The sequence below is a fragment of the Pelobates fuscus genome, chromosome 13 (assembly GCF_036172605.1).
Source record: "Pelobates fuscus isolate aPelFus1 chromosome 13, aPelFus1.pri, whole genome shotgun sequence".
Classification (NCBI taxonomy): Eukaryota; Metazoa; Chordata; class Amphibia; order Anura; family Pelobatidae; genus Pelobates; species Pelobates fuscus.
In genome coordinates this window covers 36,828,024-36,844,405 of record NC_086329.1, presented here as the reverse complement: position 1 = coordinate 36,844,405, position 16,382 = coordinate 36,828,024, and the positions used below count along the sequence as shown (strand labels likewise).

The window sequence follows — 16,382 nt, the reverse complement described above, 5'->3', positions numbered from 1 at the left end:
ACAGGTCAGTCAGCAAATAGTCAGGATCCTGTCACTACCCACCCTTTTGCTATACCCCAATCGGCAGCGACGACTTAAATTTCCACCCCTGTCTAGCCAGCGTGAAAGAACCAGCTTGTATTTTCCACGATGGTCTCAGTCAGCCTCTTGAGTGTGGCATGTCAACCAAAATGCTAGTGCAGTCTAGCTGAACTAATCTCATTCTGTGCCTCCATGCCAGTGGTGAAGTGCATGTGAGTCGGCCAGCACTTGGTATATGTATGCACTTTCATTCAGGAGCTTGGGGTCTCATGTACTCCAGGTCACCAGGGTCAAGCTTGTGTCCATCTTTATTGGCGTCACAAGGCTTATCAACTAAATCGTTACTAGTTATCTTCACGCTATTACTCCATCTTATCCAAGGACATCCCTGTCTGTCATCCATAGCCAAACTAACACAGTCCACATTATTGTACGTCTGTACATCAAATACACAACTTAACCCATCTGCTACCGGAGGTGGAATGCCATCTCTGGCAGCATCATTAGCCAGCCTGTGTACAAATTTAGGGTCTTCCTAGACTGATGTCTGCTCTGGAGGGTTGGACTGCAGGGAGAACTTGGCCTCACCACTGGAACATGGGGAGTAACCAGCAAAGTTTGCTGCGGCCGAAACCAGTGTTTGATGAAAACATTGGTTTCCATGGAGGTTGCTCTGGTTTAAGAACTGTCATTCACTTTATTTATTTATTTTTCATTAATGAATTAATGTACTTTATACATAGATATTTCCATCAGGGCTTTCCTATTGTCATGAACGATTATCTCTTAATGAATTTATACAAATGGTTTGATAGATCTGCTTTTGTGAAACTTACATTAGAAGATCTATTCCTTTGTTTACAGAACAGGGTAATTGTTAACTGATAACGTACCAATTCAGTTTCATCCTAACTACAGGGGGCTGTATTTTGGCAGGATGTAACTAGGGGGCAGCCAGTGTCCACTGCCAGTTAAGGTGTCTGAGCACGTTTGAGTTAAACATGACTTTCAGATCACTGTTATGCAAGCAGTGAGTGCACAAGGGTGTTAAAATGTTTAAATGAAGCCTTCTCTGACACTTTTACTGTGAGCCACTGCCCTCAGGCTCCAGACACCTTTCTGTTTCAGCTAAATAGATGCTGGCACAATACTACCCCTGCTAAAGTTAAAGTAAGCCCTGTGAATATATAACTAATATATTGTGTAACCGTGTCTCTGCTGTAAGGGAATTGCTGAATCTATGCATATTAAGCATCTTTGTGCAAGACCTGTTTAAGCAATTGCTGGTATAAATCAAGCAGGAGTTACTCACTGTCATGTAGTTTGTGTTAACTCTTGACTCCCTGAGGGGAAATGTGTCCATATTGGAGTGAGGTCTGAATGATTTATGGACCCGCAGTGCTGACTCTGCTTTGGTTACTGTGTGTTTATTACATGCACTCACATTTGCTTGTGTTTCTTTTGCATGTGATATTTAAAATAAAGTTTTTATCTCAGAATGTCCACTTGTCATTTTGTATATACATATACCTTCTCTTTCTCTCTGTTTAATATTGGACAAAATAATAAAACATTTTATACTAACTTTTTTATTAGTTTCCCGTCTTCCCTTCTTACCCCCCAAAAATAATAATTAAAAAGTGGTTTGAATAGTTGCATCTCCAGTGAAAATTACACTTTAAAACTGTTATAAGAACATTATTCTGAAATGTGTATTTCAAGCACCAAGTAGAATAGGTTAGAAAACTGTTTTTTTTTTTTTTTTTTTTTTTTTTTTATTAATTTATTTATATTTTTTCTCCCTCATTACTTTTGTCACTTGATGCAGGATTACAGTCCCAGAAATGATTTGCAAAGATCACTGCAACTTTATGCCAGTCCCTCAAAACTGTCAATCGTAACTGGAATTCTCCTTTCCAGCAGCCTGTTATTATTTTTTTTTGCCCATATTGTCTCTGCATAGCCAGCATTCTCTCCTCCCCAGAGAGCTAAGCACAGCCTTACAAATTGTGGCACATTTACTAAACAGTGAACTGGGCCATGTCTGCACCCATGGCAACTGTGGGAAGTTTATTTATTTTTTTAAGTAAGCGACAACCAGTCTTTAAAGTACATCTATATTTAAGTTTTCTAAAGTGATGGATTTTGTTGGTAAAATGCATGTTTTGAACATTCCTTACCCACTGTATGATCCTGTAGAGAATATTGGAATAGGAAAAAAACATTTGTGATGTATCAAAGGTAGATCAGTTAAATAACTGGGTAGTTTTAGTTTATATGAAACACTTGTTGAGCACTTGATTTATACTTCAGGTACCATGACCACTTTAGGCCACTGTAGTGGTTATGGTACCAGGAGTATATTGGCATCCTTGTACAGTAAGTAGTTGAACAGTTTAAAAAGCTAACCCCAGCCGTGCTCATTGGCTGAGAGTGCCCAGCTGACATTTCCAGCCTGTGAGCCGAGCCTGTAGTGCAAGTCTTGGCTTAAGGGAGTTAATGGAAGCGAACTGCTCTAGATAAGTTGTTAATCGGTGGAATGGGACATTTAAGTTATTTCAAACCCACTTTCGTGTTGCCTTACTGCTGAACCTTTTGCAATAGAATTTGCTCTATTAACATATGTAAATGCTTTATAAATGCAAGAATTGGTGTTGGTTTAGCTTTTATTTTATTAGACGCCAAGGAGAAGGGGGAAAAAAAAATCTTTTGAGTTAACAAATTGATGAAAACCTTGGCAACTTTTCTGATCCCTGGGTTTAAATCAGATTAATGCGGATTGACAACAAGAGATTAAAATAAAAGAGGGGGGCGGGGCCGAACCGCCGAGCTGAGCGGTCGCAAGATAGACCAGCTCCTGCAACTTACAAACCTTTAAGCATGAAAAACATGAAAATCAACCTAAATACAGACCGACAGCATTGGACCTCAGTGCTGAGGGGTCACTGGATCCAGGGCGAGGCTGGCTCCCCGAGCTTCAGTCCCCTGGAGGTGAGACCTTCGACGACCCAGTTGAGGCCTACTCCGGCGGTGAGGGGGGTGGACGGCCGCTGCCCCTCTATCCTGCCTAACGGTGCCCAGCCTGAGACCCAGACCCGGGGGGACCCGGCCCCGTTCCCCCCCCCCTGTGGGCCGGTGGGGGTGATCCCGGTCCTCACCCAGAGGCTATGTGTCCAGGGCCCAACAACACCACCACCCCGCTCGAGTGCACAGACGCAGCACATAAGATGGCGGATGCCATGTGCTCCGGAATCAGCGGAGAGAACTGCTCTTCCACCGAGCCCTCAACAATCAGCGAGAGGCCCAGGAGGACTGATGAGTCCGTGGCTTACCCACCCCACACCGCAGCCCTGCAGGCGATCTCTTACCTGTCCACTATGCAAGGCAAGTCAACGGCGAGCAGTGACGGAAATCAAGCCGGACCGATAATGGCTGCGGGGCTGGCGGCACGGGACATCGCACAGCAAGTACCCCCGCCGGCAACTACCAAACCTGCCGCCAAGCAAGGTACTTCTACAGCAGGACTGACCATACACGCACCCCTGGGACTTGCTACAGCAAGAACTGGAAGCACCAACAAAAGGCGCATAGTCCCACCTAAGATGGCGGCCGCCTCATGTGCATCGGGCCCACTATCCCACAGCATGTCGGGGCTTGATCGCATCTTCACAGCTTTCTGGGCCAAGTTGGCTCACAGACTGCCCAGTGCCACGCAAGAGCAGATACCCGCTGACATACCCCAGCGATCACAAGACAAAAGAGATGCACGGGAGGTCGGGCCAGCAAAGCAAGCATTGGGCCAAACACCAAAGTGAAGGCTTAAAGGAGGCACGGATGGTGTCCCCTCTCCTCGGCTACTCCGCACACCTCGAAAGCAGCACTCTACTCGACCTAGTCGGATCAAACAGCGCAACAGCGCGTTTGGCGCGAAGCATGAAACCAGGACTCTCCTTGTACAGACAGCTCATTTGGGGAAGCCTCGGGCGCACAGGCGGGATATACGAAGACCTCAGGCTACTCGGTGGGACCAAGCTGAACCAGTGAAAGGTGTGGGCTGACTGCATGGACTCTCTCTAGGGCCCTGGGCCGCAGTCTGGGTGGACACAGTCACCCCACCACATGAAGGCCCTAATGGCCTCTCTCTGCAGAAAAGCATGCTTTGTACTTCTTACTAATTTCTCATGTTGTATTTCAATTACTAGGATTATTAGTATTATTATTTTATTTTACTTTTTATTTGTATTTATTTGCTTTATTCCTCATTTTAGTCTAATTGTATCTCTTTTATTTTTTACACAGCACATACTCTTGATAATAGAGAGCATAATGTAGGTTTCTTACATATCACTGATTAAGCTACCCTAACTGTACAAACTGCATTATGCTTGCATGTCTATTTGTCCTATGTTTTCTCTTAATACCGGATACAGTTTTTGGCATGTCAAGCTTATCTAAATCCCACAATTAACTCCGTAGAACGCCATGAAGGGGTCTTTGAGGAAAGCACTAAGTTCACATAGACAGCAGCATTTGTATGCATGTAGCCAGTGTGCTTTTTTTTTTATTTATTTATTTTTTTTTTTCTCTTTTTTTTTTCTTTTTTTTCCCCCTCTGTTTTCCTACTTTATTATTGCAACCACTCGGCATGCTTTCAAATAGGCTGTAAATCTACCCTCACACTGACACATATACTTGCCTAATACTCTACCAGGTTATTATTTTCCTTTTTCAACATCCAACAGTCATGTCTCACCAGCTTGCTTTGAACCTCATTTTCACATACCCACTCACATGTCTACGTAACTCATTTAGACCACATCTTATGTTCTGCTACACACTCTAGACATGTTTGACTACCCTGTGACCTAACTACTTAACCTAAAAAATGTGTGCAATGACCATCTATGCCTTATACTTGTTCATGTATGTATGTTACCAATCTTGTACCTGCTGTCGGGGCATGGCAAGAGCTTGTATTAACTATCTGCACCACAAAAATAAAGAATTATAAAAAAAAAAAAAAAAAAAGTAGAAAATGATTTTCTTCGAGGCAGTGGGGTTCCACTTACCTGATAAAGGCCTTTTAATATGTTCAACGCATCCACTTGAGTACCAGCTATGGAACTAGTCACAGCCTCGCTACATCAACCATATATGATTTAAAAAATATATTATTCTCCTTGGATTGGATCAACCATTTTCCTGGAACTCAACAGATTGTCCCTTTTTTTATAAGATTGTAAAAAAACCATTATAGTCTCACAGTTCCAGATTTCTTAGTCACATTTTGCACATTGAGTCCATACACACACATCCTGGGCATTACGCTCTCCTTACAGGAGGCGAAGCAGACTTGCAGACGGTGAACAGGGCTATGTGTAAAACTGCAATATGGCTATCGGTTTATCAAGCGTTTTCTCTAACTTCTCTTTGGGGGATAATCCACTAATCCCGTGAACACCTTCTCTGCATTCTAGAATGAGATTATCCTGCTGGTCGACCCTTTAAACTATTCCTGCATTTACTTTGCTATCTGTTAATTATCAAAATACCTAACTGAATATACATTGCTTATGGAAAATGGTCAAATCTAGTAAATTGGAATCATATTGCTTATGTAAAATACCCCAGAGTTTTCTTTTTCTCTAAACAGTGAATTAAAAATCTAACTGAAAATGTCAGGCAAAAAAAGCCAAATTAATCTTTCTAGTTTCGTTCCCCTCTTCTTTCCGAAAGCGGTCTAATCCTGAACCAAACGTGTTTGTGCAATACAATCCCTCCACAGACATTGATCTTTACTCGTGTGATTTGTCAGAAATTGAAAGTATTAACATTTTATGTAAAAGTAGACAAATGGAAGAAAAATAATCTGTTTTCAGTTCATTTTCTCTGGGTTAAAATTGACCTTGAATTCCTGACTATCACTCTTTGAGTAACCCTTTTGCTTGAGGCGCTTCTGTAACTCTTAAATCTTGGGAATGAAAGAATACGTTATGGGGAAATACATGGGTTTGCTACTTGGATGAAATGTTCACTTGGCTTGAAATATAGGTGACTGGTTTAGCTACAAGTGTGATACATGGTCATTCACGAACGTGAGAATTGTTGGGAATTTCAAATTCGAGGTCATTTTAGCCGAACGGATTGCATAGATGACCTGAAGAATTTTTCCAGTTTGTTTTATTTTTTTTTTCGCTTTGAAATTCAATTTGAATTTGCTGTAAAATTGCTGAGAAATTTCACTCTAGTGAAAGACTTGGTACTGTAGAGATTTCACTTGGTGTATATCAGTACAGCTACTGTCTAACACGTATGTTCTGTTTTTTTTGTTTTCTTAATTCTATTAACAGAAGAATTACAAGCCTGTGCTCAACGTAGACTGGAGATGGAACGAAAAATTGAGGAAATGGAGAGAATGCTGAAAGAAGCAGGTCTTCGGCTAGACAAGAAAGTAAACGAACAGGTAACTGAAGTTTATGCAGATGGATCATGTTGAATATTGGTCCCTTTAAATACTGTAATTTTCAGCATAAAATTAACAATTGAGATTGTTTGGCCCTCTAGCCAGAAGTTTTTAGCTGTGGTATTATAGCTGTAGGTCTGCAAAACAAGTGGATGTCAAACATATGGTCTGATTAACTTCATATGCAGCAGTGTCTTGCGTTTGGGAGGTATCACATGGGAGCAAATTGCTTGGTCAGAGTGTCAGGCAGACTCCTGCATCCCTGTGTGTTATGTCACCTATCGGTATTAACAACTGTGTGCTGGTCTCACTGTGCTGTTCCATTAGGTGGCACATTGAGTAATGATTGCTAGGCAAGCAGAAGAGTGTAAATGCCTACTGCCTAGTGAGACAATATAGAGCATATAATATAATGTAGAGCAATGCATACCAGATTAATAACAAAAGTGTTAATTGGCTGGAATTTAAAGAGAAAAAAAGTTAAATTGACTGACTTCCTAACAATTCACATTTTAGTGGATAATCCTGTTAATGCTCTTGCCCCCTACTTAGGCTTCCTGGGATGAGCCTTCTAATATAGCAATGGTAAACATTCTGCAAGTTTAAAGGGTTACTCCAAGCACCATGCCCTCTTCAGTGATTTTATTGGTTATGGTGCCTGGTGTCTGTATATGCAGCATTTTGCTATAACTCTGCACATATGGCGCTTTCAACCAGTAATGTCATTGGGTACAACATTAGTCAGCCTGGCACAATATATTCTGGCTAATGTCAATTCTGTGCATAATTCTATGCATGGACACTGTCATTGTATGAGAGCAGTCAGCTGTTGCAGTACATTAACATCTGGCATCTGCAGCTCTGCACAAGATTGGTATTGTATACCTGCTGAACAGGAAACCATGCTCTTGGACAGACCCAAGTAAGAAGGCAAATCGTTGCAAAACATTAGAAGCACCATAACTACAACAGCCTGCAGGGTTATGCAGGACTGCGCTAATTAACAATGAGTCAGCTGAGTGCTCTCAACCAAACACTGGTTGCATCGGTCAGGCTTCACTCTGTAGTGATATCTGACTTAATCTGCAGGAGAAGATCAGATGCAGCCCGGGTTCATGATGACCCAGGTAATTTGTCAAAATGTAGTAAAACGGTTTGACTTCTTACCATAGAAAGCCTTTAGGGCATGCCCGGGCACCATTACCACTGAAGTGAGCTGTACTGGTTATGGCATTTAAAGTGTTCCCTTAATACAATAAATTTGCCATCCTTCATTCTCTGAAATGTGGAACACATTCTGCAATATGTTCTTTGCCTTAAAGGTAAATCCTATGCATATTTTTAACTTGGCAAATCACGTTTAAACTGACAGCCAAAAGCTTCAATAACCATGTTCAAGTTGCCAGATTGGTACTGTTTGGGCACTCTGCTATAGCTGGGAATGCAATTAGTGATGAGTCAGATGTTAATAGCATGTATTGGCTGCAGCGGTAAATCTTATGTTTCTTACTGTGCTTCCGATCTTTTCTGTAGGATTCTGTCTTCACTAAATCACAGCTCAACCCAAGTGAGCAATATACTATTGTAATACTTAACGATTGCATGGTGTTAAGCAAATTGTTCGCTGGCAAGTAAAATGCATCAACTAGACTCTAATCATGAAGTAAAATGTAACCTGCACATAATATGCTTCCTAAAATGAAGTTAAAAACTAAACCATTAATTTTCTGAATTAATCATGCACAGCTAGTATTATCTGCATTATAGTCCGCTTAAAGGGACAATCCACTGCCCAAATACAAATAAAAAATAACTTTTTAGTAGATATACCTCAGATTCAAGACATTGAATGCATTTAATTATGGATTTTTTCATTTCCGGTGTATATATAAAAACAGTTGGGAAAACCCGCAGATGTCTTGTCTGCTGCCTTTGCAAACTCTCACTTTTTAGTTCTGCCCAGAATTTGTGGTTTGTCCAATCACAGACTTCCTAATACAGCTCAATGAGAAGTATTTGCAAGGCAGGTGCTCTGAGTTATTGCGGTCTCTTGAGTTAAGTTGCATTGAGCTAACAAAACCAGGAAGTAACAGGACCTGCTGTCTTCTTGAAAGCCAAGGGGGTGTTACCAGGTAAATGTTTTAAAGTGTCAATTTCTATTGAAATCTGCACTTTTTGCAAAATGAAACAGGACACACTCTTCACATACAAAGCTTTTCAGCAAGCTAAAGTGTCTTAGAAGTCTGGAGTGTCCATTTAAAGTGAGATTTTGGTAGAAATTTGTACATGACTTAAAGGGATAGTACTAATATTTTTTTTGGACCCCTCGATGCCAATGACCTATTCGCACAGGCAGTGTGTTCCATGGCACATTGTCAGGGCTTTAAATTCTCACTTGCCAGTGGTAGAGTGGACGCTTGGAGTCTTGCCTTCATACAGTTTATTTCAAGGACATTGAAATGCCCTATGACATGGGAAGGACTATAACTTCAGCAACTTTGATCACTAGCTCTTCCCCACTCTTTCCTATAGGCTTCTCCAGAGGAGGCTGGTACAGCATCTTGTTTACATAGTATTGGCCTAGACTCTAGCAACGTACAAGGAGTGGTTGAGTATCCTGCAGCTTCAGAAACTGTGTTTGGCGCAACAGGAGGACGATGTCTTTTTCCGGTTTCACCTAAGTAGGTTTGTTTTTTGATGTTCTGTCTTAACTTATCGACACACTGGTTTCGCTAATATGCTCATAACCTGAAAATTGCACTTTGCAGGGTATACACCAGGGATAGCTAGGGAGAAGATCCCCCAGATATTTCAAAACTTGGCAAAGCATTATTAGAGTTGTGGTTGTGCAACAGTTGAGAATGTAATTGAAGGAATGATCAAGCCTTTCACTCACCTTTTTGTTTTGTTTTGTTAAGGACTGGAGACTTGTCTGTGCAGAACACAGAGAAAAACCAACCCAGCACTTTAGGCAAGTATAAAATTTAGTAAAATAGAAAAAAAATACACTTTTTTTTTTTTCATTACCTTTTCATCTAAATGTCACATATGCTATCCAGTTAAACTCTGTTTAGAGGGAGTGCTTCAAAATGTGTTCACAATGATCTTGTGCAATGTGTTTTTCCTCCCGTATAGTGGCAGTAATCTACAAGTGGGATGTAACTCCTGCTCTGGAAAGAAGCTCTCCCTCAAATTTGAATATTTTAAGAGAGACACCCGCCTGCTGCCCATATAAACCCTGTACCTCCAAGGAAATACCAGTTCTTCTTGTCCTGGCAACAGGATGGACCAGGCTCCACCAAGCGCTACAAGACCAGGCAGAGATCGGTGCGGTCAGCACAGGCTGCTGACCGGGGAGGTGAGTGCCCTGATAGCTCCCAAGGTGGGAGCTGAGCGGCAGAGACTTCCGTTCCGTTGCGATATGGAACGCGACTGGAAGCCAGTTTATGTGGCCACATCCTGGGAGGTCGCGGGCGGACCTCTCACCTTACATCACTTATGCAGGCCCGGGAGGCGGTGCGTTCCACTGAACTTCAGATCGCGCTACTGCACATGCGCGAAACGGACGTTTCTTAATTTGGCGCTAAATTCAAAATGTTTTTAGCTATAAATGCTGTGCAGGACTTGTCTGCCCCCAAGGGTGAGTGCCAGTACATGTTTTCCGTGTCACCAGCCCTCCTACACAGTGGTGAGGTTTTTTGAGGTGAGAATTTAATTTAAATCTCCCTTGAAAACTTAGACTTGTTTGCATGCCTTCTAATTCCAGTATTCTTCTCTATTGCATCTACAGAATATGTCCAGTCCTAATTCACCGGATACAGCTGAAAAAGTTAAGATGTCAGCTCCTATCCCTAAAAAGGCCACAAGCAAAATCACTTGTGTTGTTTAGACTGTGCGGTCCCTCTGCCTGACTGTCGGAATTCTCGACGGAATTGCTGGAAAGATCCAAGCAAAAACAAATGTCCTCATTCCTGGGCTGATTTCAGGAGAATTTATCACAGACTTTCGATTCATTTAAAGGATACCCTTAAAAAAAGACAGTGGGTCTGTTACTATTCAGAACAAACAGAAAAAAAAACTGAGAGAAAGATCCCCATCCCTGGAAAAATGCGAAGACCTTCCAAAAGTCGATATCCAAGCGGCGCAATTATCAAAGAGAACCACGATCCTTATTGGTGAGGTTTCTGGTTTAAAAGATCCCATGGACAAGCGGGCCAAAACTTCTAGCAGAAGAATATTTCAGGCTGCAAGTTACCAATGCAAAACCGGAATCTCTGGTTCAGCAGTGCTTCAAGCCCTAGAAGAATCCCTTATGGGGAAATCCGAAAAAGACCCGGCTCAGCTGTTGTTTATTCTGAAACTTTCTATCAGATGCCTCTGATGAGATGCTACGATTATCTGCCCGGATAATGGTTTTGTCCTCTGTGGCCAGACGAGCCTTATGGCTCAGAACTTGGACCGCGGATTCAGCTTCTAAGTTTGCTTAATGTGAGCAACCTTTCGAGAGGAACAAGTTATTTGACACCCCTCTGGAAGATATAATAAGACAGATGTCTGAAACCAAAAAAGCATTGCCTCAGGATTCCAGATATTCAGGACGTTAGAACTATAAAAAAAAAAAATCTCAGTTTGGAGGACAATGTTCCTTTCGCTACCAGGTGAGATTCCAGAGATTTTGCAAACAGAACAAACACCAGATTCAGAGATCTCATATAAAAAGGACAAACAGAAAAGGTACTGACGCCAAAAGAGTGGGAGGTCGTCTTCGTTTTTTTTTCTCAAATATAGAAAGAGACGACCTCAAACTATTGGATTCTAAAGACTATTTCAGAGGGATACAGAATCCGCTTTTCTACGGTGCCAAAGCCATCTTTTCTTTCAAAGTACCCAACACGAAAGAAATCAGAGGCCCTCCTAGCAGAAAATCTACTCCTTTTACGCAATGGCGTTGTAGAGAAAGTACCCAGATACCTAGAGTTTCAGGGGGTTTACTCTTGCCTGTTTTTAGTTCAGAAACGAGACAAAACAAAAACACACTTTCCAGAGGTCTTTCATTCGAACAGAAAAGATGGATTACCATAACAGATGCCTCCCAAACTGATTGGGGCGCCCATCTAGGTTCACAGTTTATTCAGGGGAAATGGACTTTGAAAGAAGCGAAAGAATCCTCCAACTTTAGAGAGCTGAAGGCATTAATGAATGCTCTGAAAGCTTTCAGTCCTGTTATACCCCCGATCAAACCGTAAGGATTTAGTCTGACAACACCACCACGGTGGCTTACTTAAACCGTCAAGGAGTCACAAAAGTGTAATTTCTACAGGATCTGTGCTACCATATCATGTCTTGGGCACAGTCTATGATAAGCTCACTCTCAGCAACTCCTATCAGAGGTGCTCTGAATGTCATCGCAGACAACATTGGTCTCAAACAGACTGGTCTCGAAAACCCCAGATGTTCTCAGAATTGGTAATCCGATTCGGCTTACCAGACATCGATCTTATGACCACAAGAAAAAACAGGAAAGTCACAACCTTTGCTTCTATCCAGGAACCGGATTTTCCAGACTTCCTAGACGGCCTGTCCCTCACCTGGAACTTCAACATGGGATAGGTTTTTCCTCCAATAGCCATGATACCAAATATTATTACAAAAATCAGATGGGACAAAGCAAGGGCTCTAGCCATTTTGCCCTTCTGGCCAAATGAAAGCAGTTTTTCTGAAATAGAATGTATGACGATTTCACGCTGGGTTCTCCCAATTTCAGACAACTTCATAGAGCATGTGAATCTTCCAGTGGAGACTCTGGAAATGTTCCACCTGACTGTATGGCTGCTGCAAGGGTGATCCTCTGTGAGCAAAGGGCTTTCAGACAGTTTGAATGACGTTATTCTGGTATTGGTCCGTTTATCTACTTCTAAGATATATCTCAGGATTTGGATAAAGTTCTGGAATTGGTGTGCTCGGAAAGGCTGCAATCCAGATAATCCATCTATCCCTGATATTGTCTTTTTTGCTGCATGGGTTTCACACTCAAGATCCAAATTTCAGCATTGTGTAACTTCCTTGTGTGTGATATAGCTTCTAACATTCTTATCCGCAGATATTTCAAGTCAATCTTACTGAAACAACCTCCTAAGCTTTTGCCTTTTCCTACCTGGGATTTGTCTTTAGTCCTTCAGGCTCTTTGTGAACCTCCATTTGAACCTTTGCAGGATGTTTCCCTAAAGCTGCTTACAATCAAGACTATCTATCTTCTTGGTGGCCATCACCTCCGCAAGGAGGATAGGAGAACTACAGGCTCTTTCTTCAGCTTCTGAGTTTACCATCTTCCACCAAGACAAAGTGTTCTTGCATCCCAGACTTCCCTTTTTACCTAAGGTTATTTCAAAGAAATCTATGAGCCAGCCTATTATTCTGCCTTCCTTCTGCTTGTCTCAATCTTCGGAGCCTGAAAGAAAGTGGCATCTCCTAGAGCTTTGGAAATCTATCTTCAGAGATCGCAAGGCTTTAGGATCTCAGATCATCTCTTCATCACTTTTCAAGGTCAGGTGGCTAACGGAAGAATTTCCCCCCTATTTTTTGTTGCAGGGATCTTGCTACATCCCACTTGTACAGTACTGCCACTACGAGAGGAAAAACAGTAATTTTATTTTTTCTTGGTATAGTGGCAGTACTGCCGTTCCTTCCTCTTTTTGTATGGATTAAATTAATTATGCAGTCTACGGTCTCTGCTTGGTTCTTTTTATAACTGGTGTTTCCTTGGAGGTACAGGGTTTATATGGGCAGCAGGCCGGGTCTCTCTTAAAATATTCAAATTTGAGGCGGAGCTTCTTGTCCACAGCAGGAGTTACATCCCACTTGTACAGTACTGCCACTATACTAAGGAAAAAGGAATTTACGGTAAGTAAAATTACTGTTTTCTGTACAACTAATACTTTTCTATGATAGCGTACACAGCCGCTTTTAGGAGATGCACTCGTGAAAAACTCGATCAGTGGCTACAACAGATTTTGGAACTTTCATTCACGTATTTGTGAAGTCATTTGCTCCATTGATACAAAAAGCTATAAAATATTGCTCCTCTTATTACATTTTACTCGCCTACTTTATACATCCTTTTGCTTGTAATAAAACGCCAAAAATCCTTTTAATATAAAGTCTGTTAGAAGGTATTAGAAATATTTTTGTTTTCCCATTGGTCAACACTTTTTCTTCCCCCCCATCTTTCATTAGATTTGGTTCCAGGTTCATCCTCTAATGTGCCATTTACCGTATTTGATGAATCCTGCAATATACCGTCCAATGTGTAAGTCGTGGCTCTGAAATTTATTTTTTTAAATGTATTTCTTTTTATTTTATTTTTTTTTTTTTAACCTTTTTTTGGTCTTGTTTCTAACCGTCTCTGTTACATGTGTTTAGGACTGGAGTCTGGTCTGTGTCAAATGTTCAGCAAAACCAAACTATATCTTTAGGTAAGTTTAGAAAAATGAAAAACTACACATGGAACGATTTTATTTTAGTTATAATATTTACCCTCCAGAATAGAGGCAGTGCTCAAAAGGTATATCCACCATGTCTTGGCAGGAAAAGGCTGGAGGCAAACTCGAAATGTAAAAGTTAAGCTCCTCCTAACAAGGTATAAAACCCCCAAAGAAACACAGAAACCCCTGAAACTACACAAGCCACGAAATAAGTTGACTGAATTTTATGTCTTACTTTACTTAGGCTGTTTTTGCATCCTTAAAGTTTAATCTTTTGGGTTCTAGTTCAATGGTAGATTTATTCATGAAAAAAACATACCTGCCTCACTGTGGTTACTTTAAAATACTTGTTTTGTGAAGAAGTTATTTGCTGCTTTAATATCTACAATTCTAAATATAATTCCAATTGTATCAAGGAAAACAACCTAACTCAGTTATGAGGAGTCACACTTGCATCCAATGTCAAGTGATTTGCATAGACAGCTTGCTTTTATAAGATTTGATGTAAGTTGTCCATTTAATAAATAACTACATTTTCTTTTTTGTTTCCATTTAGTTATGTAATAACCTCTAATGATCAATCATTTCTAGCACCTATTGATTTTGCAATTAAAGGGACACTATAGTCATCAGAACAACTACATCTTAATGTATCTGTTCTGGTGAGTATAATCATTCCCTTCAGGCATTTCAATGCAAACACTGTCTTTTCAGTGAAAAGGCAGAGTTTACATTTCCACCTAACGACACCTCCTGTGGCCACTCCTCAGATGGCCACAGGAGGAGTTTCCTGGTGCAGTGCTGCCAATCTGCATCTCCACGCTCTTTATGGACATGCTGAATTTTCCTCATAGAGATTCATTGACTCAGTGCATCTCTGAGGAGGTGCTGATTGGCCAAACCATAGATAAAGCATTGGATTGGCTAAAAATAAATCCTGGTAATGTTACCAAAGAGTCAGATCGGGAGTGGGTCCAGCATCGGCGGACCCATGCAGTGCTGGAACTAAGAGGGGCAAGCCACCTAAATGGTGGTTTTAACACTACAGGGGCAGCAATACATGTCTGTGTTCCTGACCCTATAGTGTTCCTTTTATGTCGTGCCAAAAAAGAAAAAAGAGCTCTGGTTAAAACAAAATTGAAAAAAATTTAAATCTTCTACTTTCTTGAACAGCATTTTTTTATCTTGTTAATTAACATCTTTTATTTTCCATTTTTCACTAGCTTTGGCTCAAACGTCGTCCACTAATGTACAATTTGCCATATTTGACGAATCATGTCACATACAGCCCAATACGTAAGTCATTGGTCTACAAAATGATGTTTTATTGCTATGACTAGTACACTAATAAGATTTTCACCTCTTTCTTTTGGGGTCTTTTTTCTAAATAAATTGTAGAGTTTGAAATTGTCAATTTTCAAATTGTCCCTGACTATCTCTCTATCTCGTTTTGTTTTTAGGACTGGAGTCTTGTCTGTGCCAACTGAACAGCAAAACCAAACTGTCTCTATAGGTAAATGAAAATCCAGAATTATTTATGTATAATATGTTATATATTTAGTGCATTAGATAATGACTGCCTGGTGGAGACATAGTTATGATGCCTACTGTATCCCTACAAGCCCCCCTCCCTTTTTTCTGTAACGACAAAAAGGAATTGAAAGCACACCCGTAGTGATCAGTATGGAAATTAGATGGTAAATTGTGCTAAATATGCATCTGTAGCTTTATCCATGAAAATATAACTTGGCAAACCAATATTAACCCAACATTGGCTTACAGAGAACTTTCATTATAATGACACTATAGTCACTAGAACAACTACTGCTTAATGTAGTTGTTCTGCTGAGTATACTCATTGCCTTCAGGCATTTTATGGAAACGCTGCCTTTTCAGAGAAATGGCAGTGTTTACATTGCCCCTAGGGACACCTCCAAGTGGCCACTCCTCAGATGGCCTCTGGAGGTGCTTCCTGGCTCAGTGCTGCACAGTGGGTAGTAGTGCCAGTCAGCGTCTCCACGCTCTGCATGGGGATGCTGAATTTTACTTGTAGAGATGCATTGATTCAATGCATCTCTATAAGGAGGTGCTGAGTGGCCAAATTGGCATTTGACCCCACCCCCTTGCCGATTTCAGCCAATACAATGCTTTCCCGTTGGGAAAGCATTGGATTGGCAAAAAATTGGCAATTCTGATGTCACCCAAGAGGCGGTGCTAGCGCCTGCGGAACCGCGCGGCGCTGGAATTAAGGTACGTTTTATTTCTTTTGGGCGGGGGGCAAGCCAACTACATGGTGGGTTAAACGCCATAGGGTCAGGAATACAGGTTTGTGTTCGTGACCTTAGTGTCCCTTTAATATTTTTCCCACGAAGGACCATTCTTGCACCCATTGAACTACATAGCCATAGACCCTATGA

General features: G+C 41.2%; 1 protein-coding gene across 1 annotated transcript in view; it reads left to right on the top strand.

Moving 5' to 3' along the window:
- BUB1B (BUB1 mitotic checkpoint serine/threonine kinase B) overlaps positions 1 to 16,382 on the top strand; it is a 49,578-nt gene that overhangs the window by 9,762 nt on the left and 23,434 nt on the right. The window contains exons 10-16 of the mRNA XM_063440206.1: positions 6,372 to 6,484; positions 9,017 to 9,165; positions 9,403 to 9,455; positions 13,718 to 13,790; positions 13,904 to 13,956; positions 15,189 to 15,261; positions 15,426 to 15,478. Coding sequence (XP_063296276.1) covers positions 6,372 to 6,484; positions 9,017 to 9,165; positions 9,403 to 9,455; positions 13,718 to 13,790; positions 13,904 to 13,956; positions 15,189 to 15,261; positions 15,426 to 15,478 — 567 coding nt within the window. The remainder of the gene's footprint in view (positions 1 to 6,371; positions 6,485 to 9,016; positions 9,166 to 9,402; positions 9,456 to 13,717; positions 13,791 to 13,903; positions 13,957 to 15,188; positions 15,262 to 15,425; positions 15,479 to 16,382) is intronic.